General features: G+C 40.3%; 1 protein-coding gene across 1 annotated transcript; it reads left to right on the forward strand.

Annotated features, from left to right (window-relative positions):
- On the forward strand, positions 1-27,049 carry LOC104963790 (IgGFc-binding protein-like). The gene is made up of 24 exons (XM_010792430.1): positions 1-251; positions 1,675-1,725; positions 2,385-3,632; positions 4,384-4,730; positions 4,834-5,416; positions 5,508-6,115; positions 6,194-7,036; positions 7,301-7,642; positions 7,796-8,363; positions 8,628-8,827; positions 9,492-9,866; positions 10,386-10,657; positions 18,059-18,120; positions 18,587-18,870; positions 19,543-20,116; positions 20,601-21,199; positions 21,460-22,027; positions 22,110-22,354; positions 22,485-22,829; positions 23,470-24,037; positions 24,153-24,352; positions 25,284-25,658; positions 25,742-25,995; positions 26,259-27,049. The coding sequence occupies exons 2-24, from the start codon at positions 1,683-1,685 to the stop codon at positions 26,266-26,268; spliced, it is 9,513 nt and encodes a 3,170-aa protein (XP_010790732.1). The 5' UTR covers positions 1-251; positions 1,675-1,682; the 3' UTR covers positions 26,269-27,049.
- Positions 27,050-27,749: the final 700 nt, after the last annotated feature.

Below are 27,749 nucleotides of genomic sequence, written 5' to 3' on the forward strand. Positions count from 1 at the left end.
CTTGTTTGGTAAGCCGGTGATGCTTTGCTGACTGGATAAAATGGGAGGTGGCACAGCCTGGCACCTGTTTCAAAACAACTCTGAAATGTCCGACTTTATGGTAAACTCGCTAACCCCTGTTTTCAAAAACAGGCTGAGTGTGCTTTCGGTAATCAGAAATACTCAACCTCTCCTCGCATATCGTTATCTACAGACAGAGTTTTGATTTGCTACATGTGAGAGGAAGGAAGGATGCACTCGCTGGACAATCAGTGAGTTCCCTCCCTACAATTCAAACAATTCTTGCACAATTATTTCAGCTGTCGGCATTGTTCTGTTAGAAAGTTGATTGAATCACAAGCTAGCTGATGGTTGAGATATTTTATATCATGTATAATATATATATAATTTCAATATATTTCAAGAACATGACTAAGTCCATAATAAATCCATCAGTATTTGATTGGTCTCTTTTGTGTTTCGGGTGTTTATTGGGGTGTGTCTTTGTGTCATTCCTCCACCCTTCACATGTGCACTGTCAATGCAATCTGCAAATGTCAAATACTGACTAATTTGATTCATATCTTTCTCATGGAAGTATAGTTCTATCGTTTGTTTTTGGTATCCATGGTCCTTAGAGACTCTTTCTAATGTATCCCTTAAGCTAGATCAATTTTACCTGAAAATAGTAAATGTGGTTGGAAAAATTGGTACAATATGTCTTACAATATAAAATCACCTGGTGTTTGCATTTATCATGTAATAATCATAATAAGTATTTTTGATGTAAGTCTATTATTTAATTTGAGTCGAACTGTTGAATTGTCTGCAGCTTAGCGCATCACAATCCTCATACATTTAGCATTATGTTTAGGTGAGAGGGTGTTTTGTGAGTCCATTTATGATCCTGTGATTCTTTAAACAAGTTCAACAAAACCCTGACAAGTTGAGAATTTGGCTTTCACCTGACTTGTAATATTTGCCAAGAGAAAGTGTTGCCTTTTGATTAGTGATTTGGTTGATGACATGGCATCCGTGACGCACCCTGTCACCTTCTCCCTGATTGGCTTTCCCTGCATTACCAAGACAAATAAAAGGAAATACATTGAAATGCCTTTTACGGGATCCTTGGTTTTGTGGTTCAGGTAAGGTTGATTTGCAAATATTACAGACGCATAAATATGCTTAAACAAACCACTCAAATATGGTTTAAAGCTAAATGTTGCTGTAACAGCTTGATTTTAGTATTTATATCTTAGAAGATACCCTTTGTGCTTTATTATTACAATTGTGAAATGCTCTAATGAAGGCTTCATGCTAAAAAATCTTTTATTTGTTAAAGTTTGATGAGGTAGAAAATACATTACATTTTAATACAATTTTAGTTTAATTATTGTATTAGTGTTGTCAAAGTGTTCACCTCTTCAATCTTATTCCCTTCTTCATGAATTTTTGAAGTGGGTTACATTGTGCCAAAATCCTGTCTCTGCCTCTTGTTAAACTCCTGCCTTCGGTTCTTTTCGGAATGATAACATGCTTGTTAGTTGTCAGACAGCCATCATTTTGTATATTCTTGGAAATGTAGATACTTGTTTTTTACAATTTGAATGTGTTTTTTTGTGTGTCTAAGATTGTGCTCTGTTGTTTTAATGCTATTGTATGGTTAACTTTGTCAATGTGTTTAAATTATTTCAGGTTCAACAATGGAAGGGCCGGTCTGCTGTCTGTTGGTTGTACTGCTCGGTGGTAAGTCAACAAAAGAAAGCACATTTTTTACTGCTATGAATGTGCTTATGTTTGAAAAATTGCCTCGTCGTAGTGGTATCACTTATAACTAGTACATACCATTTCTATATTTATATTTTCAGACTGTCAGGAGAACATGTCACTTCATTCAACATTGGTGGAAAATAACTTGATTATTTCTCTTATTAAGTCCGTACGTGGCAAAATTCCATACGAGGCAAAATTATGAATGTATTGTTTCTTTGTCCACCACACTTATTTGATGACTTTATTATGTATTTACAGCAAATTCATATAATGAATACTAAATTATAATCAAAAAAGTATATTAAGTGGCAAAAATCCGCTTATTAGCAACTTAGCAGCTGCATTAAAGCATTGACAACAATAATGCACCAATAATATCTGTCCAATGCTTACTAATATAATATACAATAGCCTAAAATGGGTGATTTTTTTTATCATGAAGAGTTTATCATTTGGTATTTTTTCATGCTCATACTTGTATCAATTTTATTTAAATACAATTCCGATTATTTCTACATTGTGGTATTTCTATGTTTACTAACTAAATTGTTCTCACTGGCATTTAAAGATGAAGCTCTACTCTTAGATTTTTCTGCTCACCTATTTTCTCATTTTTTGTGATTTCTTTCCAGGACTCTGTTCTGCTTCACCAGTAGGAAGAGAGTTTGCCACATCTTTCATGCAGAACCTTTACGCGGACACTAAAGATACTCGTTTCCTGGTTGAGGTCACTGCTCTGCCTTCTTCACAAGGCAGCACCAAGGTCAAGGTGTCTGCTATGGGTGAGGTCTTTGAAAAGGAAATTAGTCCTGGTTCGAGCGGCTCCTTCAAACTACCTGACAGTGTGGAGATGAGAGGCAGTGAAAAGTTCAATAAGACTGTGCTGATCGAGGCGAGCCAAGATATCACTGTGATGTCTCTCAACTTTAAGCAGTACACGGCCGACACCTCTGTGATTTACCCAGTGAAGGACTGGGGAACTGACTACTTCATATTCACTCCTAACAGCAACCTGAAAGGCACCTTTAAAGAATTTTCTATCACAAACCACAAGGAGCCTAACTTTGTTGAGATTTTACTACAGGGCTCTGTGAGATTCCAAGGGAAATATTACAGGAGACAAAGCAAGATGTCCCTGAAGCTAGAGCCGTTTGAGACCGTTCAGATTCAGAGTCACGATAACCTGAGAGGTACTAACGTAGTGTCCCGCCTCCCTGTCGCCGTCTCCTCCGGACATAGCTGTATTCAGAAGTTTACTGCCTGCAACCATGTCTATGAACAACTTCTCCCTGTAAACAGCTGGGGGAAAGAATTCATCATTGCACCCCTGCCCTACCGCAACCTATTTTCTACATATGATAGTGTTATCGTCCAAGCATCCCAGCACACTGAAATAAGCGTGAATTTCAATGGAAAGGTGCAGAGTTACCATATGTTTGCAGGACAAACTATCGAGCTCCAGTCTCAGTGGCCACATCCTATGTATTTGAAATCAGACAAAGGTGTCCAGGTGCTGTTTGAATTCAACGGAGGTCCTGATGACGTAGTCCAGTCTGTTGATCCCTTCCTGATGACTATACTGCCCACAAGTCATTTCAGCACCTCCTACTCCCTGGAGGGACAGGGAGATTTCTACAACTATATTATAGTTGTGGCTCAGAACAAACACCTGGATGGCATCAAAATTGACCCCCAGCCCCAAACTACAACGTTCAACTGGCGAAAGGTGGATGGGACTGATTACTCCTGGGCTGAGATGTACTATAGCACTGGGGCAAACTTCTATCAAATTTCTCACCCTGACTCTCCATTCGGAGTCTACAGTTATGGTGTCGCTAATGCTAATGGGTACGGATCCCCTGCAGCTGGTGACCCAGCAGGTAAAGATTGAGTCACAATATTATGAAATGAAATGCATAGAATAGCAAAGTTCAGTCGGAAACCGATGAAGGCTTTTTTAATCCCGCTTTCTCAGAATCACAAGTTTGTACTTTGTCATTCCGAAAACATGAGCTTTGTTAACTAGAGATAACGACATAACCAGCCTGATAGCACAAGAAAACTAAAGACCAATTTCTCAAGATAATAATTAAGAACTTCAATTAATCATCATAGTTGATTTGGAGGCAAAAGATTTTAACTACTAAATGTTTATTTAAAAAAAATATTACAAGAGATATGGCATTCACAATCGGCCTAACACAAGATGACTCAACAAATATCAAACAGTATAGCCTACAGTACTCAGGGCCGCCCCTCCCTACAGGCCGATCACGTAGACTGCGTGGGGCCTCACCTCGCGGAGGGGGCCTCATCTTGCGGAGGGTTCTTCATTTTGCGGAGGGAGCCTCATCTGAAGCGCAAATGCGACGCACCTACAGTCTAAGCGCGCCACAGTTTCACCGCTGCGAGGTTCCATTAGCACCCCCCCAATCCCCCCCCGTCGACGCTCGCGACACAGAGGGCCTCATAACTTTGCGCGTGGGGCCAAACCCTAAGCCTCAGGGGCGGCCCTGACAGTACTGTACAGCATAACTTAGTGCAGCTTAGCATAGTTTAGCCTTACATAACATATTATCTAAGTGCATGTATAATCTAAGTGCATGTATAATTTTTCTTCTAATTTTTCAGAGAGACATGACTGCAGTACCACAAAATGTTTAGAAGATGAGGTGTGCCAGATGAATGAAAAAAACTCAATAACATGTGTCAAAAAAACAGCCATTAAAGAGGGAACCTGCTGGGCTATGGGAGATCCTCACTACCGCACATTTGACGGCAACTACTACAACTTCATGGGCAGCTGCACCTACACGATGGCCAAGAACTGCCAAGTTGATGAGGACCACCCAGCCTTTGAGGTTGATGCTAAGAATGACAAACTTGATGGTTCAAAGGTCACGTTTGTTGGCAAGGTGATCATTAAGGTGTATGGGTACACTGTGACCATTGTGCGCTCAGAGTTTGGCCTTGTCAGGGTGAGTATAGTCTTTAAATAAACACGACTACTGTTATTACTCAAGGAGTCTTTGAAAAAAATATCACGTATTGAATTAAACAATGTCTCTCAATATGTTTTAGATGAACCACACATTGTGGAATCTCCCCATCAATCTGGGAAATGGGAAATTGAAGTTATCACAGAGCGGCATGTCTGTCGTTGTTGAGACAGACTTTGGCTTGACCGTGCAGTATGACTGGAAGCAGTATCTTGTCATCACAGTGCCGGGCAGTTTGTGCGGCAAGGTGTGTGGCCTGTGTGGGAACTTCAACAGCAAAAAGGAGGATGACTTGGTGACTCCTTCTGGCTCACAGAGCAGCAATGTAGCGGCCCTGGGAAAGAGCTGGAGAGTTCCTAATGTGACAGATGATGCTCATTGTCAAGACGAATGCTCGGGCAAGTGTGAAAATTGTGATGACGACAGCTTTTTTCACAGCATCACTTCCAGGATGTTCTGCGGTATTCTCAGCCACGCTATGGATGGACCGCTCAGTGACTGTAATTCTGTCATTGACCCGAAAGTCCTTCATGAGATCTGTTTGTTTGATATGTGCATGGGTGATGGGTTCAAGGACTTCCTGTGTAACACCTTGCAGGTGTACGCCGATGCCTGTCAGAGGGCCGGCGTGAAAATTCACGACTGGAGGCACTTCGCCCATTGCCGTGAGTAACCATAGTATTTGACAAATTTCGTATTGTTTCGGTTTCACCCACAATCTGTGATGGTAACATGATGCAATTTTTTCTGAAATAGCTCTACCCTCATGCCCGGAGAACAGTCATTATGAGTTTTGCGGAAAGGCCTGCCCTTCCACCTGTGAAAACCCAGATGCAACCGCAAAGTGCAACAAAAGCTGTGTGGAGACGTGTGTCTGTGACGAGGGCTTCCTGCTCAGTGGCACAGAGTGTGTCAGTAAAGCCCAGTGTGGCTGCTTGTACAAAGACAAGAGCCTCTACATAGAGTCTGGAGCTTCTGTCTTCACTGATGACCACTGTACAGAGAGGTGCACGTGCAACGGCACTACAAAGGAAGTGGATTGTGAGAAACCAGGTTGTCCTAAGGGGTATGAGTGCAATGTGGTTGACGACCTCATCGGATGTGACCCAATTACTTTCGCTGAGTGCAGCATGATTGGTGGCCCTCATTACGAGACCTTTGATGGGCATGATTACAGCTTCCATGGCAGCTGTGTGTATCAGCTGGCTGGGGTCTGCTCGAAAGATCCTTCCCTGCCACATTTTGAAGTTTATGTGCAGAATGATGCCTATGGTAAAAGAGTGGACTCTGGTGCAAAGCTGGTGGAGGTCAAATTTTCTGGAACTTCCATTATTGTCTCAAGAAAACACAAAGGCTTTGTCATGGTGAGAGACCCTTAAGCACATTTATCACAGGATGATTGCTATTTTAGTTTTTTTTAATGTATCAATCTTGTTTTGCAGATAAATGGAGAACTTACACACTTACCTGTCAAATATAAACGCAATTTCACTGTGAACCAGTTTAGTGACTTTGCTGAGATAAAGACTGACTTTGGCCTGCTAGTCTCCTATGACTGGCAATCGACAGTTCATGTCAAAGTACCAAGTACATATGAAGATGCAATGTGCGGTATGTGTGGCAATTACAATCACAACCCGAAAGATGACCTGCAGTTGAAGAATGGCACACAGGCTGAGTCTGCGGAGGAACTGGGAAAAAGTTGGAGGGTTGCCGAGATCCCAGGCTGTGTAGATGGCTGCAAGAACAGCAAGGATTGTCCCAGCTGTGACATCACCCAGAAAGACAAATATGAGACGGATAGATACTGCGGTTTCATACGAAATCCCAAAGGCCCCTTCAGTGGATGCCAAGGCACCATAGATCCTGAAAGACTTTTTCAGAGTTGTGTGTATGATGTGTGCCTTTACAATGGCAAAGAAGGCTCCTGGTGTAGCCATCTCCGCCGTTACACCATTGGATGCCAAAGCAGAGGAGTCAATGTGTCCCAGTGGAGAGCACCAGACTTCTGTCCCATATCTAAGATGAAATTCCCAACCAACAGTCAATATAAACACTGTGGCAATATTTGCCATGCAACCTGTGACAACAGGTTAGCTCCCTCTACCTGCAAGAAGCCCTGCCAGGAAGGATGGGAGTGCAAAGATGGCTTCCTACTCAGTGATTACAAGTGTGTGTCTTCTGACCAGTGTGGCTGCCTGTACAAGGGCAAAACCTATCAGCAGGGACAGAGTTTTCTGTCATCAGATTGTCAGCAAATGTTCACCTGCAGTAAAAATGGCACGGTAAGCTTTATATCCTTTTTTTAAATAGGTATTTATTTTGTTGAGGTTTAGTTTGAATGAAGGTGGTTTTATGGCGATCAGCAAACTATATTGACCATCTTAAAAAAAAGAAATCGACATGTAATGTAATTATGTCTGGGGATCACCTACATAACCTCGAACGTATGTTGCTGGGGGTTAGGCAGCGGGTTTTTTCCAATAAGAATTTAGCTCTTCAAAACACTTTACCTTATAGCTGATCTAAACATATCTCTGTTACACTAGATGCTTCATGAGAAACACTCTTGTGGGCTGTTTGAGACTTGTGTGCTGACCAACAATGTTGGATCATGCCATCCAGTGGGAAACGGAACGTGCCAAATCGCAGGTGATCCACATTACAACACCTTCACCAACCACACCTTTAACTTCCAAGGCACCTGCACCTACACCGCAGCTAGATCGTGCCACCTGGAGGGCTCACGGCTCAAAGCCTTCTCTGTGGTTGTAGAGAATGAGAAGTGGACAATGACAGATACGCCAAATGTGGCTGTAGCCAAGCTTGTTGCTGTGGAGGTGTACGGCACCACTCTAGTCCTCCGAATGAATCAACTCAGAACGATCATGGTAAGTGTTGAAGAATGTTTTGTCCTCTATTGATTAATTAAAGACTTTTAAAAATAAAATAAAGTATACTTATTTTATTTCTCAATAACAACAGAATTTGCTCAAACGAAACCTATAAAATAACACAGCTGATCCTTTTTTTGTCCTCTTCAGGTGAATGGCACCTTGTTAACCATTCCTCTTAACCTCAATGATGGACAAGTAGAAGTCTTCCAAGAGGGCTTTCACTATGCTATTGTAACTGACTTCGGACTGAAAGTGACTTACGATATGATCTACAAAGTCACTGTCACTGTTCCTGGCAACTACAAAGGCAAAACCTGTGGTCTGTGTGGCAATTTTAATGACAGCGAGCCAGATGCGTTAGAACTACCCGATGGAAAAATTACCAAGGACCTCCAGACCTTTGGAGCAGCATGGAAGGTGGCTGTGCAGGGGGTGGTCTGTGAGGATGGCTGCAGTGGAGACCAGTGCCCTAAATGTGACGCCACACTAAAAAAAATCTTTGAGAAAGATTGTGAAAGTATCACAAATGCTACTGGTCCCTTTGCTGCCTGCCACAGCCAAATAAATCCTGAGTCTTACTACAGAGATTGTGTCTATGACGTCTGTATGTCTCAGGGACGCAAAGACGTTCTCTGCAACAGTATCTCAGCGTACGTGACTGACTGTCAGACCATCGGAGTAAAGATTGACAACTGGAGGACGCCTGATTTCTGCCGTGAGTACTGCTGACTGTATGATAAATGAAACTCATATGCTAAAGGTTCGCATAGACCATCACTTTTAAATGCAACAAGTTAAAATGTAACTCTTTATAACATGATTTTCTAATCCATTGGGTTTTATATTTGTAAAACTAGCCTTGAGTCCAAGAAAAGATATTTAAACATTTTAAAAAGTTGTCTAGTTTTCTCTTTACACACCATGAATTTACTGTCATGCTTTTGTGGCTTCAGTTAATCCTAAATGCTTTCTTTTGTAGCTATTACATGTCCTGCAAACAGTCACTACCAGATCTGCTCTGAAACCTGTGGCTCTCCGTGTCCTGGTCTCACCGACACCATCAGCTGCCCCGCCACTTGTGCTGAAGGCTGCGCCTGTAATGAAGGATACTACTTCAATGGGACAGGCTGCGTTGACCTGGACGAATGCAGTTGTTACCACAATGGACGTACCTACAAGGTAAGGTATCCACTGTGAAGTTTCCAAAGAAAGCTGTATGTCTTAAGGTTTAATACCTGCTTTCCAGGCAGACATTGGCAGAAATGGTAGTTTACGCCTGTAACATGTCTCTACACTAAGCTAAGCACCTGTGACATTCGTCTGAATTGGTCTTAAATAAGGAACACGTGTGTGGTAGCTGATGTTAAACAGGAATGGATCAGGCTCAATAGCTCAATATAGCCCACACTGATCTGGTTAAAAATGCCTTTTTTGGCCCCAATAATGACATTTGAGATTGCATCCCAAATGTAAACTCATGTGACAAATATAGTTGATTGATTGACATTTTTTTATATCAAAGTTACATTCCCTGGAAATGCATTGATATACACTGGCAAATTAAAATGAAATGATGTTCAATTAGCAGGTAATGGACTCATCTCAGCCATACCCTTCATTTATCTATACCTATACAAACATTGCATGATGATGTTTACACTATAAAAATATGTACTGGTATACATACAGTTATTTGATTATGAAAAATAATCTCTTTAGTATTTCACGCACTGCCCATCCAATGTACTAAAAAGAAAATACTTGACATAGCATTGAAATGTCATTTGCAACTACATTAGGTTGCACAATGCTCAGACTGTTTCTGCTTTACTCTCTTCTTTAGATTGGCCATACTGTGGTATCTGACGACTGCCAGCAGATCTGCAACTGTACAACATCTGGTGAAGTCGAGTGTGAGCAGTTTTCATGCGGTGTTACGGAGAAATGCCAGCTCAAAAACGGTGTCCTTGCCTGCCGTCCCAAGGAGTGTCGGATGGAGACGGGAGGCTTCATCACGCTCTTCAGTGGCACCACCGGCACTATCTCTGTCATGGGAGCTTATGAGATCATCACACACTGTGATGAATCAGCTGCCGACTGGTTCAGAGTTGTGGCCAAGCTCCAAGAGTGCCCTCTGACCGGAGTGAAGAGCGTGGTTGCCGTTTATGTCTTCTTCAATGAGCTGAGTATCACCGTCACTGACAGACAGGAGACCTGGGTTGGTATTTCTAAATGTTTCAAAAATGATTAGGGAATTAGCTTTCCTGTTTAGAGTTACATGAGAAAGATTGGTACCAGGGTTTTGTGCAGTTTGGAGCAGGGTAATTCTGGAGGCTGTTTGTATCTTTGAGGTAGCAGAGACTTGGAGATCAAAGCTCCCTGCTGCCAATTAATAGTCCAGCACACTTTATACAGACTTAACAAACTAGATAAAATGTTTTAATTAAAGAGCTTTCGTGGTGCTGGTAGCCAGATGTAGTAACATTTTGTCGGAACCAGGCTAGATGATTCCTCCTGTTTTAGGTCTTTATGGTATGCTAAGCTAACCAGCTCCTAGCTCCAGCCTCAAATTAAACACAAAGATAAGGCTGGGTTGATTTTCCCATCTAACTCTCCTCAATAAAGTGAGTGATCCTATTTAGCAAATTGTCAAATGTTATTTGCGCTTATACGAGATGTCCCCGATATCTGAACCTCTCATTCAAAATAAACAATATAAATCTCTTGCTGTTTACAGGTCAATGGTAAAAAGCTTAATGACTCCAGCCTGACAGGAAATAATATCTTTGTGAGACGTGATGAGAAAACTGTGATTATCGAGCAGATGTCACACTTCCAGCTGTCTTACAGCAATTCCCAGGAGCTCATTGTTACTGTGAGTGCCAGCATAGTGGACAACTTGTGTGGAGCATGTGACAGATTCATAGCCTTCACAGACACCATGGGTTTCTCACAGTTTATGATACAGGAGTATATGGCCTCGTTTTCTGCACAGGACTTCCCTACCTGGTGAGTAGGATACAGTGGACTCAATGTCATAAAAATACTACATTTTTACATTCCTTTTATTTTAGGGATTATTATTATTAATCTGTAAAGATTAATCAATCCACATACGAAAGACATTTCTGAATACAGTAACAATGTGAGTTCTGGTGGATCCACACATTAAAAAGTGTATTTGTTTTCTTTTTTCAGTGAGTTATGAAGAAAGCATCCTCTTCTCCAAACCCAGAGATCAGTGCAACAGTATCATCATCTGCAGAAAATTCAACAATAAATTAGCAGTGAAAGCTTTATTTCCAATATGGTATTAGTGTTAATCATACTTTTTAAGCTTTTAATGAAATTATTTGTAATATAATTGCATAATAAACTTCATGCTCAACGCAGAATTGAGGTCTGGCTCTTGATTTATTTTGTAAAGTTACAGAAAATAATTGGAGTTTGCATGAAAATGTACATTTAAGCAATAGCTCACGACAGGCCGTGGTATATGCTCATTATATCACAGCTAAGGGGCGTAGTTCGGCCCGACGCGAAGCGGAGGGTCGACAACCCCCTTAGCTGTGATATAATGAGCATATATCACGGCCTGAAGTGAGCTATTGCTTTTATAAAACGGTTACCAAGTGTGGCAATATGAAAGAAAAATACACACTCTAATTTAAATAGTTTTTATCAGTAAATAATGATGTTCAAAATAAAATGGTGCCTCCGTTGCCTTCTGCACAAAACATAGTGCAAGGTGGTTGCTATGCAACAACACTAACAGCAAGCGAACATATTAGACAGAGAGCGTTGATCCATTATTTGGCTGTTTATTTACATTAATGTGTATGTTGCTGTTTATTGTGCATCCACTGAAAAACTGTCCAACATCAGTAGCATTGCTTACGTGGTCACTTGTATATTTTGGGTCATTCTATGAAAACGTGCCATTTTCCATTCTGAAAATCAGATTTTCAAAGTATTACTTTTATTGTCTTTAAGGACTTGTTTGGTTTGAGTAGACTCTTACCTGTCAGAAAAATATGTGGTGCCATCTCAGGCTATCTTATTATTTATTACTTTTTCTGAAAATGAATCAACATACAAATATGTGTTTTGTCATCGCGTTAGCCCAACACCAAATGGTTATTGGTAAGTATTTGAAAGTGACAATTTCAAATTAAATCTGTTGTATTAATGAAAGATACAACTCATCCCTGGTTCACATCAGAGTTGTGTAAAATGAAAATAACAAGGAATATATTTTTTTTTTTACAATGGATGGAATATGCTCAACACATTTGGCCGAAGCCACTGTAAAAGTAACTTTTTAGGAAAATCATGAAGAAAGGTATATGTTTTTTTTAATAAATCTTATCCAAAATCCTCCTAATGGGGGGAAAGTATTGTTAATTATTTTAACTTAACCTTAAAAATAAGATTTATATTTGGGCCTTTTTTTTTATTTATTATATATTTAAGAGTATTCAAGNAGTCCTCTCCTGCTGATGTTCAGGTGTATATCAGTATGTAGTGTCTCTACTTTAAAGAGTCCTCTCCTGCTGATGTTCAGGTGTATATCAGTATGTAGTGTCTCTACTTTAAAGAGTCCTCTCCTGCTGATGTTCAGGTGTATATCAGTATGTAGTGTCTCTACTGGGACATGTCTCCTTTAATGTTCAGAAAGCTCTTTATTCTTCTCATACTGTCTGTGCTGCAGCACCTCTTTTCACCCTCTGTCTGAAACCAGAGCCCAGTCTGCTCTGATTGGTTAGCTGGCCGGCTCTGTTGTGATTGGTCAACCAGCTTAGAGATGTCCCGCCCCTTAGCCTTATCACATACAATGTGTTGGAGCGCTTGCCAATGCAAAAGTGTTACATAGTGATGTCACTCTGGGGGGTACTTTGGGATTTTAGCCTTTGCAGATCATTTACATGCACAGAAATATAACACACTGTTGGAAGGGGAAAACCCCGAAAAGCATAACTTGGCCTCTTTAAAATAGGCCTTCAATCCATATTTGTTGCCGCAAACACACGTACTGCTATGGTAACAGCATCAACGTGTTGTTGTTGTTCAACAGGGATAGTCCTATAACTTAATTACATCATGGGTTCAGTTTAACCCCACATGAAGCAAATGACAGATCCATTACAGTTTCAAAGTCCGACTTGAAAACAACCATAAATCGATCTCTGTCTGTGAGACTTTGGAACAATCTATCTGACAAGCTCAACTCTAACGCTATCAGCTGTCAATCATTTCTTAAAGCCTCAGCTGGTACTGTCAGTACAGCAGCAGCACAATGAAGTCACAGCCTCAGTCAAATAAACACTGACAGCTTGGGAAACTATCAAATTCAGCTTGATATGATTAGAGAGGGTAATCAATATTATACGAACACTTACTGTCAGATCAGGTCTGAAAAATGCTCCATTTACCACATCAAGAAGGACAAATATTTAAGACAAGAAACAGACATTAAACATACTATTAAAATCACTGACAATGATAGGATTAAGACCCTTTAACGTTCATTTGATCTATGATATAATTTGATTATTTACTGCTGCACATAAGAGTCCAACCTTATTAAATGATGGGACCTAATTTCTCTGATTTCATGGAAACAATTGAAGTTGTCTTTTTCGGAAATGGTTGGGCTCAGAGATGATGTTAACATGTTATTATGTTAGGCTGGTCATGTTCCATCGGCTCTCAAAACCCTAGACCCAGATGTCCTCGCCAACTACAGGCCCATCTCCAACCTCCCACTTCTAGCCAAGGTGCTGGAAAAAGTAGTTGCTGCCCAGCCGCAGGACCATCTACAACTAAACGGCCTCTTTGAGAAATTCCAGTCCGGTTTCCGTTCCGCCCACAGCACTGAAACAGCTCTGGTCGGGGTCACAAACGACCTGCTGATTGCGGCTGACACTGGATCCCCATCTCTCCTCATCCTCCTGGATCTGACTGCAGCATTTGACACTGTCGACCATAACATCCTCCTTCAGCGCCTCGAACACACCATCAGGACTCTCTGACTCTGAGATTTCTGAGAAAATACAACCACATCACCCCCGTTCTTCATTCCCTCCACTGGCTTCCTGTCTCATTCAGGATCGAATACAAGATCGAACTACTGACCCATCAGTGCATCCACGGGAACGCCACTCCATACCTGAAGGAACTTCTCACATCACAAACCTCCACACGCAACCTCCGCTCCACAACTAACCATCGGCTTCGCCCCCCGAGGACCAAACTCCACACAATGGGGGATCGGGCTTTCTGTGCAGCTGCTCCTCACCTGAGGAATTCCCTCCCAGACCACCTGACTCCACAGGCCTAAAAACCTTTCTTTTTAAAAAAAAGCCTTTAAAGGTGGGGTAGGTAAGTTTGAGAAACCGGCTCGAGATACACTTGTTGTTATATTCCATGGAATGCTCTTAACATCCCGATAGCAATGAATATCTGAAGTGCTTTGACAAAAAATCCATAAAGAAATGTCATCTGTGGAAGCCGTAGCGCTGTAAAAAGCACAACCAATCATCTGAGCCGGCCCGGCTAAAGTAACTGGATGGCCTACCTGCCTGTCAGTCTTCCATCTGTGCACAAACTTATATCGTGCCCTCATTGGTCATGTGCGCGTTCGTGTGTTGGAGGATGTGCACAGATGGAAGACTGACAGGCAGGTAGGCCATCCAGTTACTTTAGNATTTTTTCGACTAGAACCGCAACTTTCCAACCAATGGTCGACAATTTGATTGAGTAGTAACAGCATGGTGTAGACCACGCCAGAGCAAGAGATCAGGACTTTTGGTCACTCGTGAGTAGAGAGAGGTATCCACTGATTGTGTCATGTGCGCTTAAACTGAAGGCCTACTTTGGCTCCACATACTTATGTGAAACGGCCTTTTCACAAATGAAAATAATTAAATCCAAGTATAGAACTCGTATGACTGACGCACATCTTACTGACTGCCTCCGGCTGGCAATCACTAACTATCAGCCAGATTTCAAAAGGCTTACAGATAATGTGCAGTCACAGCAGTCTCATTAAAGGCAGGCTGATAGAGCAACTTGAGCATTGAAAATATATTGTGCATTGAACAGAGAAACTTAATATGGATTACATTGAACTGTAGGCTAATGTCTGTACATGTGAATATTACTAATTGAACTGAGAAACTAAATATAGTGCATTCAACAGATACTGTAAATATTAATAGTTTGTATTGAACAGATATGCCTAACGTAAATATGAATATTGTACATTGCACAGATAAATGTGCATAACTGTGTCTTTCTTTGTGTGCATCTTTACACGTACATTGAGCCTGTTGTAACATAATTGTTTGCAAAAATAAATATGACGATGAATAGTCTTACTCCTAAGTGTTTTTTTTGGAAGATATCGGATTGGTAGATCTCGGTTTACATTTTGGAATAAAAAGTGATCTTGGGCTTGAAAAGGTTGGTTACCACTGCTCTATATTATTAGCAATGTGATAACAAACGATTTTCTTCTTTCTGAGACATGTTTCCACCCTGCCTTTCTCCGTCCACTTGTTTCTGCTGCTTTCTGCTGTCTACATGTTTTGCACACTGATGTTGTCCCTTCAGCCCGGGTGAGTTCATGCTCTTCACGTGTCTCCCCCTCCCTCTTTCTGAGCAGACCGGTTGTCTGATGGAATGTCACACTGCTAGAACATTCAGTGAAGCTGACGTAAGATAAATGTACGGATGATAACGGGTTATTTTGCTCCCAATAAATAAAGGGATCTGAATATAGTGTGGAGAGGCATTTTGAAACAGCTGATCTATCTGTAACTAATCAATGGTTCTGGGGTCTCAAAATATAATATATTAGGAATATTAGAATCATCTAAAAAATAAACTCCTCCTTTAACAGCTGCTCAATGCATTAATGTAGCAATAGTTGTAACAAAAAAAAGAGAATATTTCTGAAACTCTAAGTACATTGATGCCAATACACTTTTATTATCACACAGTGGTATGTGGTATTCCTACTGTAAAAGAAAATATCTCACTACACCTCCCATCTGCGACACTTTTCTGATATCAATGTAATGACAAGGTGAAAGAGTTTCAGCTCTTTGTTTAACTGTCCGGTCCTTCTCTCTTGCAGTTGAGTAAAGAAAAAAAAACACACAACGCAACACACTTTCTGCCCCTCACCTGCAAACAGGCACAGTGACAAGCTGCTGAACACAGTGGAGCATTGAGCAGTTTAAGACGGTCTTTTTTAATGTATTACTGAGGAGGTAAAAACTGTAGGTTGGGAAACACGAGTGAGCTTTACTTTGCTATTTATGGACAAAAGACTGACACCTCACTGCAATACATTATCTACTCAGGTCTAACAAGCCCGACAGGCTTTAATACAATGGAGTGAAAAATGATTGGATTTTTGCTCACACCTGTTTCCCAACCAAAGGACGGGTTGGAGCAATTTTATGTGCAACTAGCCAACTATTTTATCTTAGTTAGTTAACAAGTTAATTCTCTAATACAACTGCAGTGTAGTTCTCTTCCATGTTTTAATTTCATTGCCATTATCGGTCTCATCATTTCTCTTTACCCATGAAAACAAGTCTAAATATTACAACAGGACAGGTTTTTCATTACTAATTGAAGGAAACTATCATTCATTTATCATGTGCTTTTTTTGTTGCTATGAAAATAACTTAATATATTTATAAAATGCACTGTGCTCATGAGCAAATTGGAACATATATTCAAATGGAGAATTTTTTGTCACGATCCTAATGTTATGTCACGTTTTTAGTTTTGTCTGTCTTTTTATGGGTGTTATTTTGTGATTCTGTTCTCCCTGTCTCTTGTCTTCCTTCCTGTGTTTTTCCTCCTGTGTCTGATTGTCTGATTGTGTTCACCTGTTGCCCTTGTGTTTCTACCTCCCCTGCCCAGCTGTTTCTCGTCCCGTGATTACCACTCTCTGTATTTAGTCTTTCCCTGTGTTCCCCTGTCGGTTCATTGTTTGTTTTTCCTGTCTTCCTCCATGTCAGTCACGGTCAGATTTTCGGGTATGTTTCTTCCTTGTGCTACCGTATGTTCATGTCATGTTTTTTGTCATCGGCTTTTGAATAAAGCTCGCTTTTTGTTTATAGACCTTTTTTACCTTTTTTGCAGTCTGCTTTTGGGTCCTACCTTTTTCCGCGATTCGTAACAGTGATCATAACATTTTTTCAAGCCACATTTCAGCAGACTTGTATACATATGACTTTGCACTGAAGAGTCAACACGTTTAACTTTTTGGGTTGAGCAAATGTGAAATACATCATTAAAAAATGCATTGTCAGAGCTGAAAACAGGACTGCTTTTGCTAAACAAAACACTCTCATAACATTGAGATGTGAATTACTGTATAACAACTGCTACTGATATAGTAAAAACATGTGCAAACATTGCCTCAACCTGTTGTATTGTGCTCCTGCAGATTAAACAAAACGATAAGATAAAATATGAATCTATTTTCCTTACACAAAACATATCACACAGGGTAGAAACTACCCGGCATGACAGCAGAAAGGAGAGTAGTCACGATAGCATTGAGAAAAATGCATTTCAAACAACTCACACCCACCCATTGTTCTTGTAGGTGGTGAAAAAACAGACACAGAGTCAACTAATAAATCATATCTGTTGAAAGCTTTACTATAACACTGTAAAGTCAAATCGATGGGCACAAAGCCAGCAGACCAATCACATACAACAAAAGGCACGCAGTAATCATTATTAAATGGACCTCTATAATAATCACAGTGGTGTTATTCTGCAATATGATTATTTTTTACTCTTTTACCACATATTGCTTGTCCTTATGAATTGGTTTTCATTGTAGATTAGTTCATTTGTGACCTGAAAATATTTCATATAGTGAACTTTATTCAATTATCATCAGTCAGCAACACAAACGCTTTAGAGAGGTGTCACGTAATGTTTTGTTTGCTCACTTCAGGGAAAAGCCATACAAAGAGGAATCTGATTGGTACAGGTCAGTAAGTATTTAAATCCAGCACCTGTAGCCCTGAATGCCTGCGGACCAGCTCAGGTGAGAATTATTAGGATATCTGAAGTATTGGGCGATAAGTACTATTGACTTTTTTCCTATTCTAGCTATTTCTTTAAACGATTTGTCTGCACATTTTTATTTTCTCAGCTTTTTATTGTTTTTTTAGATGCTGATTGGAGAAATAATGCTTTTTGTTATTTTTCTTGTTATTACATTGTTTATATTACATTGATTGTGCCCTAACAAGCCTGACATGTATTTTTTTTTAAACAAATATAATATGATAGAAAGCTTAAAGGTCAACATTTTAAAAGGGTTTAATTGGGCTTACTCATTGGTTGTAATACCTCCTTTTGTTCTGTTAGCTCCTCTCCACTGACAAACATGGGGTTGTTTGTTGTACTCTTTTCAGCTCTTCTGCTGAGTGGTAAGTTATCAAGAATTACTTTCAAAATAATGATACTTTTTACATAAATGAGTCATTTCAGTCATTTCAGTGCATTATGAGTTGAAGTAGGTCACAGCAAAATGAAAACAAAAATAATCTTAAGAAAATAGCTTGGACCGCATTTCAAATTGTTCACTATTAATAATAAAAAAAGAGAAATGGCAAGACATAAATTCTCCTATGAAGGCTTTAAATCATTTAAATAAAACATTTTCAAATACAAAACCTTATTCAAAGAGCTAAATGATATGCTTGTTTTGTTATTACTATAAAGTGATTCATATAATAGATCTGGATATACTAATGTTGTGTAAATGTTGAGTTCATGCATGCTGATTTTATTCTTGGCCAGAGTTTTTAGAAGTCTGACTCTGTGTGATGTGTACTGAACCTGTTTATTAAATCTCAAAGACACAACAGTTAGGATAAACAAAAATGTTTCCAGGATTTTGCAGAGGAGGACCAACGACTACAACACCACCGTCAGGCACCTGTTGGGTCATGGGCAGTCTCTACTACACCTTTGATGGCCATGACTACACCTTCACTGGCAACTGCACCTACACCTTTGCAAAGAACTGCCATGTTGATGAGACCCTCCCGGCCTTCGAGGTGGCGACCAAGAACCTGATCGAGGGCAGCGTGCAGGTCCCATCGGTGGAGACGGTCACTGTCAATGTTTACGGGATTAACATCGAGATAGTTCGCAATGAATATGGCATTGTTCGGGTGAGACAGTCAAAGATTTCATGTTTCTGGTGTTGGCATTTTGTGAGAGCTGATGACCTTTGTGTTTTTAGTGATATTGGTTCCATATATTTTATATTTTATTTAAGTACAGTAGAGGTCATCTCTTTGTTATATTGGCATTTTGAGGGTTTTAGCAACACATGATGGGTGTTAAATTGGCAGATTAAAGTATTTTTAAAAAAAAATCCATATTTGTATATGTTTTCTCCAGTAGTCCAAATAGAAAAATAAATATGCTGAAAGCTAAAAAGAAAAAAGAATCATGTTTTTATGTCTACTTTTAGGCCCCAAAAGGTTATACATAAACAAAGGACTGTGGAAAAGCTTAAACATGACATTTTCTTGTTTGATAATAAACCAAAGGGTCATTTCCCAGGTAGCCGTAAGAATACAAATGTAAAATCTAAATCATTTATTCAATGACCCTTTTGGTCAATGATAAAAAAAATGGTGTTGGTATGTTGAGGAAAGTGATTTCAGGGCTGTAGTCCTCTAAGCAGCAACTATTATTTGCCTTGACCGCCTTTCCACTTTATGACTGCCTTTCCATTTACAATTGCATCAACAAAAAACCAAAAAAAAATCATGTGCGATGTGGACTGACCAATTGTTCTCTCTATTTGTTCAATTGAAATATGCTTTTATTTTCAGGTGAACTATCAAGAATGGCAGCTCCCGCTCAACTTGAACAACGGCCAGGTTAAGCTTTCCTTGAAAGGTCTGTATGTCGTCATGGAGACAGACTTTGGCCTGATTGTGCAGTACGACTGGGACCAGTACCTCGTCGTCACACTGCCTGGGAGGTTTTCCGGCAGTGTGTGTGGCCTGTGTGGCAACTTTAACAACAAAAAGGAAGATGACCTCACGACTCCCAGCGGCTCTGAGGCCAACAGCATGTCAGAGCTGGGACAGAGCTGGATGGTTCCCGGTACCGATGTAAATTGCCAAAACGGTTGTGGCGACGATTGTGCCAGCTGCTCTCTCGGTTATGTTCAGAAGTTAGAGAAACAAATCTTCTGTAGCGCCCTTATACAAAATTATCAAGAACTTCTAGGTTGTCTACCTGACATTGACTCCAACCTCCTGAAAAGTAACTGCATGCTGGACCTCTGTAGGGGGGAAACGGTGAACACATATCTCTGCACCACTATGCAAGGCTTCGCTGACGTCTGTCAGAGGGCTGGGGCCAAAGTAGGCTCCAGCTGGAGGACATCCACTCAATGCCGTGAGTAATCCGAAGTATAAAGACAATACTGTAAATAAATATTAATAAAATAACAAGATAATTTACTTAGGTTGGCATACTTGCTTTTCTAAATTGGTATTTTCCTTAACCTGTCACTTTTTTATTTAATTCAATTAAATTTAATATGGAAGTATCCTTAGTTACAACTAAGATTGTTTGCATTAAAAAAACATGAAACAAGGCTACAACTAACCATTTCTTTTATTATTATTGATTAATCTGACGAGTAATTTTAAGAGTAATTGTTTGGTCTATTAAATGTTAAATTATGAAAAATATCCATTCAAGTTTACAAAGTGACGTCTCTAAATGTCTTGTCGAGTCAGTCATATATATATTGATTATATTGAGAGTATACGTGTGGCATTAATAACTTCAAAGCATCTCAATACTTCTTCCAAGACTGATAAAATGTGAATAACTGAATTTAAGGGGAGGACCTTTCTTCTCTTTGTCCACACAGCTACACCCAAGTGCCCAGAAAACAGCAACTATGAGTTCTGTGGGAATGGCTGTCCTGCTACATGTGCAGAACTTAACCCTCCTGCAAAATGCAACTTCACCTGTTTGGAGACGTGTGTCTGTAAGGAGGGCTTTGTGCTAAGTGGCACCAAGTGTGTTCCCAAAGATCAGTGCGGCTGCGTATACGAGGGTCACTATGTGGAGGCAGGAGCCTCCTTCTGGGGGGATGAGACTTGCACCAAACGCATCACATGCTCCGCCGGTGGAAGTCTGTCCTCCAGTGAGACTAGCTGTCCCGCCGGGCAGCAGTGCCGAGTGGTGGAGGGGATCAGAGGCTGCAATCCTGTCAACGAGGCCACCTGCATTGTATCTGGGGACCCACATTTTGTGACCTTTGATGGGGAGCGCTTCAACTTCCAAGGCACTTGTTCATATGAGATGGCTGGAGTCTCCTCGAATCAAACCGACATGGAACATTTTAGTGTCATTTTGCAGAATAATGGTCAGGATAAGAAGATTGGATCCGTTGTCAAGGTGGTTGAGGTCCAAGTGAACGGGAACACCATCATCATTAGCAAAGATGACCCTGGCGCTGTTGTGGTAACATATTTTCCAAAGACATATGCTTGTTGGGCTACAACTGATTGTTTATGTTTTCACAATCAATAAATGGTCAAATTATCTTCATACAGTACATAAGTTATTCATCCTTTAAAACAATGACATATGTCCATATTTCTATATTTTAAACATCTAAAAGCTTATGTCATTGCATTAATGGCGGTCCAAAACCCAGAGATATTTTCAGTTTTATTCCAATTACTTTATGAACCTTTTCCTTTGTCATTGTGTCTTTTAAGGTCAATGGTTTGCGCTCCAACCTCCCAATGACGCTGAACAGCAATAAGCTCCATCTTTATATGAGTGGATGGTTTGCCGTAATCGAGATGGACTCCGGAGTGAAGGTGTACTACGACTGGAACAGTGTAGCATTCGTTATCGTTCCCAGTACATACATGGGTGCAATGCAAGGCCTTTGTGGCAATTACAACCTCAACCCCAAAGACGACATGCAGATGAAAGATGGCAAACAAGCAACTTCTTCTGAGGAGTTGGGTCAAAGCTGGAAAGTCGCCACGATCCCCGGCTGTGTAGACGGATGCAGCGGTCCCTGTCCCGGCTGCAACTCAACTCAGAAAGACACCTACAACAGCAACAGTTACTGTGGCCTCATCAGCGACCCTGCAGGCCCCTTCAGAGACTGCCAGGCCAAGGTGGACCCTGCCGGTTTCCTCAACGACTGCGTATATGATGTCTGTCTTTACCAGGGAGGTCAGAACATGCAGTGCAAGACTTTGACCGCCTACACAGCCGCCTGCCAGCTGCAAGGTGCCACAGTGTACTCCTGGAGGTCCGCTGAATTCTGTGGTAAGGACATTAACTATTTATCACGCCATGTTCTTGTGATTTTCATGCTGCTAAGTTCATTCTGATCCCGCAATCTTCCTAGCTGCCCAGTGTCCATCAAAAAGCCAGTATGAGCTCTGTAGCAGCGGCTGTCCCCGATCTTGTCAGAAGGACTGTGGGGCTCAGTGTATGGAAGGATGTGTCTGTGATGAGGGTTACCTGATGAGTGGAGGTGAATGTGTGCCTGCCAACCAGTGTGGATGCACATATGAGGGACAATACTACCAGCAAGGACAGGTCTTCTACCCTGACACCCTTTGCCAGAGCGAATGCACCTGCAACGGCACAGTAAGGATGACATGAACGGAGAGTGTATGAAGGAGTTATATGTGATTAGTATATAAAGATCTGTTTAGGGATCATTTTTCTGTTCATTTTAACACTTGACAATGATGAAGCGGTTTGTCTTTCATAATAGGTGACGTGTAAGCAGTCTTCTTGTGGTCAATTTGAGACGTGTGGGGTGAATAATTATGTGCGATCATGTCAGCCATCGAGAAAAGGACTGTGTACCATCTCTGGAGATCCTCATTACAACACCTTTGACAACACCACATATAACTTCCAAGGCACCTGCACCTACATCGCAGCTGAAGGATGCCACCTTAACGGCACCCAGCTCACCCCCTTCTCTGTGGCGGTGGAGAATGAGAAGTGGTATGGTTTGTCATTCAATCCCAAGGTGTCTGTGACCAAACTTGTAGCAGTAGAAGTTTACGGAACCGTCTTGATCCTTCGCAAGAACGACATTAACATGGTTTGGGTATGTAACTAATATCATCATTGCAGAGTCCTCGATCGATATAATATACATAAAATGTATCAAATTTCAATGTGAGAAGAATTTTACAATGTACACAGAGTGGTTCAAAGTGATGAACCTACAGAGAATTACCACCTGAATCTGCAGCTCCTTTTTATGCTGTAGTGTTCTTTTTGGTCGTAGCAGGCAGCTCTAAAAAAAAAAAAAAAACCTTTTCATTAGCTCCTTACCATGAAACAGCAGACTGTTGGTGAACATGGTGGCGCACTTAGTGCTAAAGAGGGAAATATTTCTCATAGGAGTTAGTAGAAACCAAAAACAGAGATAAGAAAAAGAGAATATTGGACTTCCTCAAGTGACCAGAGACTGCAAATGAATGATAATATAGCCCAATGACTGCCATATGTGTAAATATGCTTGGTAACAACTTTACCATATCAATTTAAAAGTTGATGAAATGTATATGCATTGTTCAGAACTTGTTACCACTGCCCATAACTCGTAAAGCAATCTTTATTGCAAACCTCAATTGAGCGAGAGAGCTATGCAAATGAAAACAACATAATAGCAGACATTCCAGCACATGTGGCAAAATAGTAGGAAGTATGGATAATTCAAGCAAATGATTTAATCTCTGCAGGTAAATGGGATCCTTACTCACCTTCCACTGAGCCTCAACAACGGTGCAGTGAAGGTTTATCAGGAGGGGCAAAATGACATCATAGTGACCGACTTTGGCCTGAGGGTGACGTATGATCTGGTGTATCACGTCACAATCACTGTCCCTGGAACCTACAGTGGCAGAACCTGTGGTCTTTGCGGCAATTTCAACAATGACAAAGCAGATGAGTTCCAACTGCAAGATGGAACAATTACCAAAGACATTCAGAGCTTCGGAGCAGCTTGGAAAGTGCCCGTGATTGGAGCCGTGTGTGAAGATGGCTGCATCGGCGACCAGTGCCCCGTATGTGATGAATCTAAAAAAGCTTTGATGGAGGCAGAATGTGCAGTCATCAGCGACCCCAATGGTCCATTTGCGGCTTGCCAGGGTATTATCGATCCCTCCTCCTACTTCAGAGATTGTGTCTATGATGTTTGTATGTCCGAAAATGATCCAATCATGCTGTGCCACAGTATTTCTGCATACATGTTAGACTGCCAAGACTTTGGTGCAAAGATTGGGAACTGGAGAAATGCTACTTTCTGCCGTGAGTCTGCTGTTTTTATTATTCCATGTACACTGATATATCCGTTTCTAACTCAACATTTGTTCAGCACATTTACTGTAAACAATCATTCCTAACTCCTTTTTTTTGGTACCAGCTTTACCATGCAGTCCTGGCAGCCATTATGACACTTGTGTACTGCCTTGTACCGCTCCATGTCCTGGTCTGGTTGACACCCTCACGTGCACCACGACTTGTGTGGAGGGCTGTGCCTGCGATAAAGACTTCTACTACAATGGAACTGGCTGTGTTCCCTCTGACCAGTGCAGCTGCTATTACAATGGCCACACTTACAAGGTGAAAAGATAATATATAATTAATGATTAACAGAAAGATCTGATAACCTACAGCTGCGGTTTTAAATGTCCATTATTAATTAACCCGGATGTTATTCAGTTTATAAATAAAGCCTTTTTGTTTCTAACAAAGGTTTGTCACAAGGCTTATCGAGAAAAGCAAAATATGCTTCTTTCAATGTCTTATATTAATGCATCCATAAAAGCATTTAAAATATTGTATTTATATCTTGAAAAGTGCTAGCAGCATATAAAACAGGCTGGCGAACATTCAAACATTACCTGCTAAAGCATGACAGCATCGCCACCGCAATTTGCTAGCATGACTCAAAACTCTGCGTCTTGTTGTTTCACAGGGGCATTTTTCCAAGAGTTCACCATTACCATTTGACGTGCTATGAGATACATTACACTGTATAATCTAGTTAAAAGTAACATCAATTATGGTATTGGCAATTCCGTTTTACCAGGGGACATGAACAAATATTTTGAGCAGGGAAAATATGGTGTGTGTCATTTAACATAAAGCCCATGTCCAAAATAAACTAGGTTGATTCTGAATTTGTGACATCTGTCTAAATCAAGTGTTTTGCAAGTGCAGAGTTTTTATTCAATGGCATCCCACCTCAACAGCAACAGTATCAGGTTATAGGGTATAACGTTTATCATGTATTATAATAATTATTTTAGAATTATTTACCACACTAGGTGGTTCGATCTACATCCTTTAGGAGGTTGTTCTATCAAAATGTAACAAAGGCTGGATAATAAAGTGATTTAATTTAACTTTAGGGCTAGTCATATCTATGCAACAACGACAGTCGCAAGTTTCTTCAGAGGGCAAATGGTCTGTTGCTTGGAAACTTTAGCTCAGCTTTCTACGTGTCCTTTCAACCATTTTAGCGAGTTCCTAACCCTGTGTTTCATTGCAGGTTGGAGAGACCGTTATAACTGATGATTGTCACAGGATTCACACCTGCCACGCCTCTGGAATAGTTGTGTCCAAAAACATGACATGTGACCCTGACCAGAGCTGTTTGGTCAAGGGAGGTGTGATGAGTTGCCAACTTCAGCACTGCTTTTTGGATGCCAATGGGACCCTCAATCCATTTAATGGTGAAGGTGGCACCATAACAGAGCCAGGATCCTATGAGATCATCCAAAACTGCGACGTCTCTCAGACAACAGACTGGTTCAGGGTGGTGGCGAAGTTGGAGACGTGTACTCCGGGTGTCAACACAATTGTGGCCGTATATGTGTTCTTCAATGACATGATGATTTCAGTGAACAGCAAACATGACATATGGGTAAGTGTCTGTATCAAGAAATGACCTTATTATCACTTTTTAAAGTAATGTCTTCCTTTTAAGTTTTTTACTTTTGTTCACAGATAAATGGAAGGGAGCTGACTCAGACGCCTTTCACCAAGAGTGATGTCAACGTGGTGGTGTCTGACAATACATTGATAATTGACAGCACTTCCACCATTCATGTGTCCTTTAGTTCGACTAATGAACTCGCCATTAGTGTCAGTGACGTAGTAGCAGACGTGTTATGTGGGGCATGTGGTACGATCAGGCCTACTATAATGGAACTCCAGGCACTGAACATTGGGAAGTGGAAGGCTCCTGACTTTCCCGGATGGTAAGTTACATAAAATACCTTAACAAAATTACAAAGTATTTTTCTGCCAAGAAAATCAGACATTACACTGCACATATGTAAATGTCACTTTGGAGAAATCTTGCAAATTAGATGATATTTACTTTTGTCATTATCACCATTTCCTATTGGACTATACTATATGCCGATGATATGATTATTATTTGTTTATATTTGTCTTCATTAGGGTCAACTAATTTGTCAACTGAACAATTTGACTAATTATTTCTCTGTTTCTTTTTCAGTGATATCTAAATTGCAGTCCAGCAAGTTTTGTAAAAACTGCATCGATGAAAATCTTTCAGCGCTCGCCCGACGTCTGTGCTTTATTCAAATGGAAAAATGGAGACCCGCATAATGATCTTCAAACATATATATTTTTCTTTTTATCTCAAAGAAAAACGCAGCACATTTGATTAACAGAGCAGATATGTATGTTTTATTGAGAAAATGTAATATGGACTTTACATTTAAACACTGGGGTGAAAGATTACACCAGCTTCTACAGTCTCTATTATTTGTTCCTTATACAATGTTAGATATATCCGATGTTGCAATAGTAATTAAAGATACATGTAAAGATGTTTAAAGTGGTTATCACAAAAACATTGTAGTCATTAATGGAAAGAATTTGATTTCAAGTAGAACATCTTTTTAGGACCTCAGTGTCACAATTTATCATGGCGTCCTCAACAGCTCTGAGCTGAATGATAAGGGATCATTCTCATAATTTGTGGGACTGCCCAGTCACGAATTGTGGTAGAACATTAATATATGGATATAAAAGATAAAAGGAACAATGAATAGTGTAGTAAGAGGTTGCTAAAGGTGTAAATTAACTCAAAGGTTAAAACTGACACACAATGGATTATTTGACAGAGCAACTGCAAATGATAGTGATATCATTTCACACGCAGACCTCAAGGTGTTTGTTGTGTCAAAAAGCCCAATGAAGTTTAAATTTGTTCTGAAATATAAAAGAAATGTGATTTATAAAGACAACCATAATAAACACTGTTCATCAATGAAAATGTATATGGTGTCATTTCATTAACCAGAGGGCATTGTTTCTTTCGTATTGTTTATTACATTTTATAAAACGGACAAGTAAAATCAAGCAATCTGATTGGTTCTTAGCCGTGATATACTGAGCGTATACCACGGGTAGAATTGTAAGTTACTTTTCACAACAAGTCAGTATCCCTCCGCGTCTGAGAAAAACAGTATACCGTTGGGCTGCTTTTCATACTGGAACAAGAAAGCAGCTGAGAAGTAACGGGGCAGAAAGCCTCCTTTTTACGCAGCGGTCCAGACATAGACATCAAACGGCAAAAGATATTCAGTGTGCAGTTCCTTTGGCATTAGGGCAGGGGTATCTAGATACTTTCCAAGCTTTAACATAATGAATTGTGCTACTTTTAAAGCAAGCAACAATGTTTTCAAATCTGTAATCAAAGAGGTCCGCAAAAACGCTATCGACCAATCAGATTGCTTGATTTGACTTGTCAGTTTTATAAATATATTTAAATTTCTTCCGTTACGAAACAAACTTACAAAGCATAAAATGGAAACATTTAAGATTAACTTCGACCTCCGGGGGGGTCTTACTATAGAATGGAGGAGTGGATTGAGCAGTGCCTATCAACAGAAAAAAAAAGCACCTAAACTACGACATGCAGAGCTACGTGAAGAGCAGGTAGACCAACTGGAAAAGTACCACCATTCAAAAGCTTTCT

This window comes from Notothenia coriiceps, unplaced genomic scaffold (genome assembly GCF_000735185.1).
Source record: "Notothenia coriiceps isolate Sejong01 unplaced genomic scaffold, NC01 NC01_scaffold00036401, whole genome shotgun sequence".
NCBI lineage: Eukaryota > Metazoa > Chordata > Actinopteri > Perciformes > Nototheniidae > Notothenia > Notothenia coriiceps.

Coding starts and splice junctions, on each gene's coding strand:
- LOC104963790 (XM_010792430.1), top strand. CDS start 1,683: ATGGAAGGGCCGGTCTGCTGTCTGTTGGTTGTACTGCTCGGTG. Junction 20,117..20,600: donor GAGGACATCCACTCAATGCC/GTGAGTAATCCG, acceptor TTGTCCACACAG/CTACACCCAAGTGCCCAGAA. Junction 25,659..25,741: donor ACAGCAAACATGACATATGG/GTAAGTGTCTGT, acceptor TTTTGTTCACAG/ATAAATGGAAGGGAGCTGAC.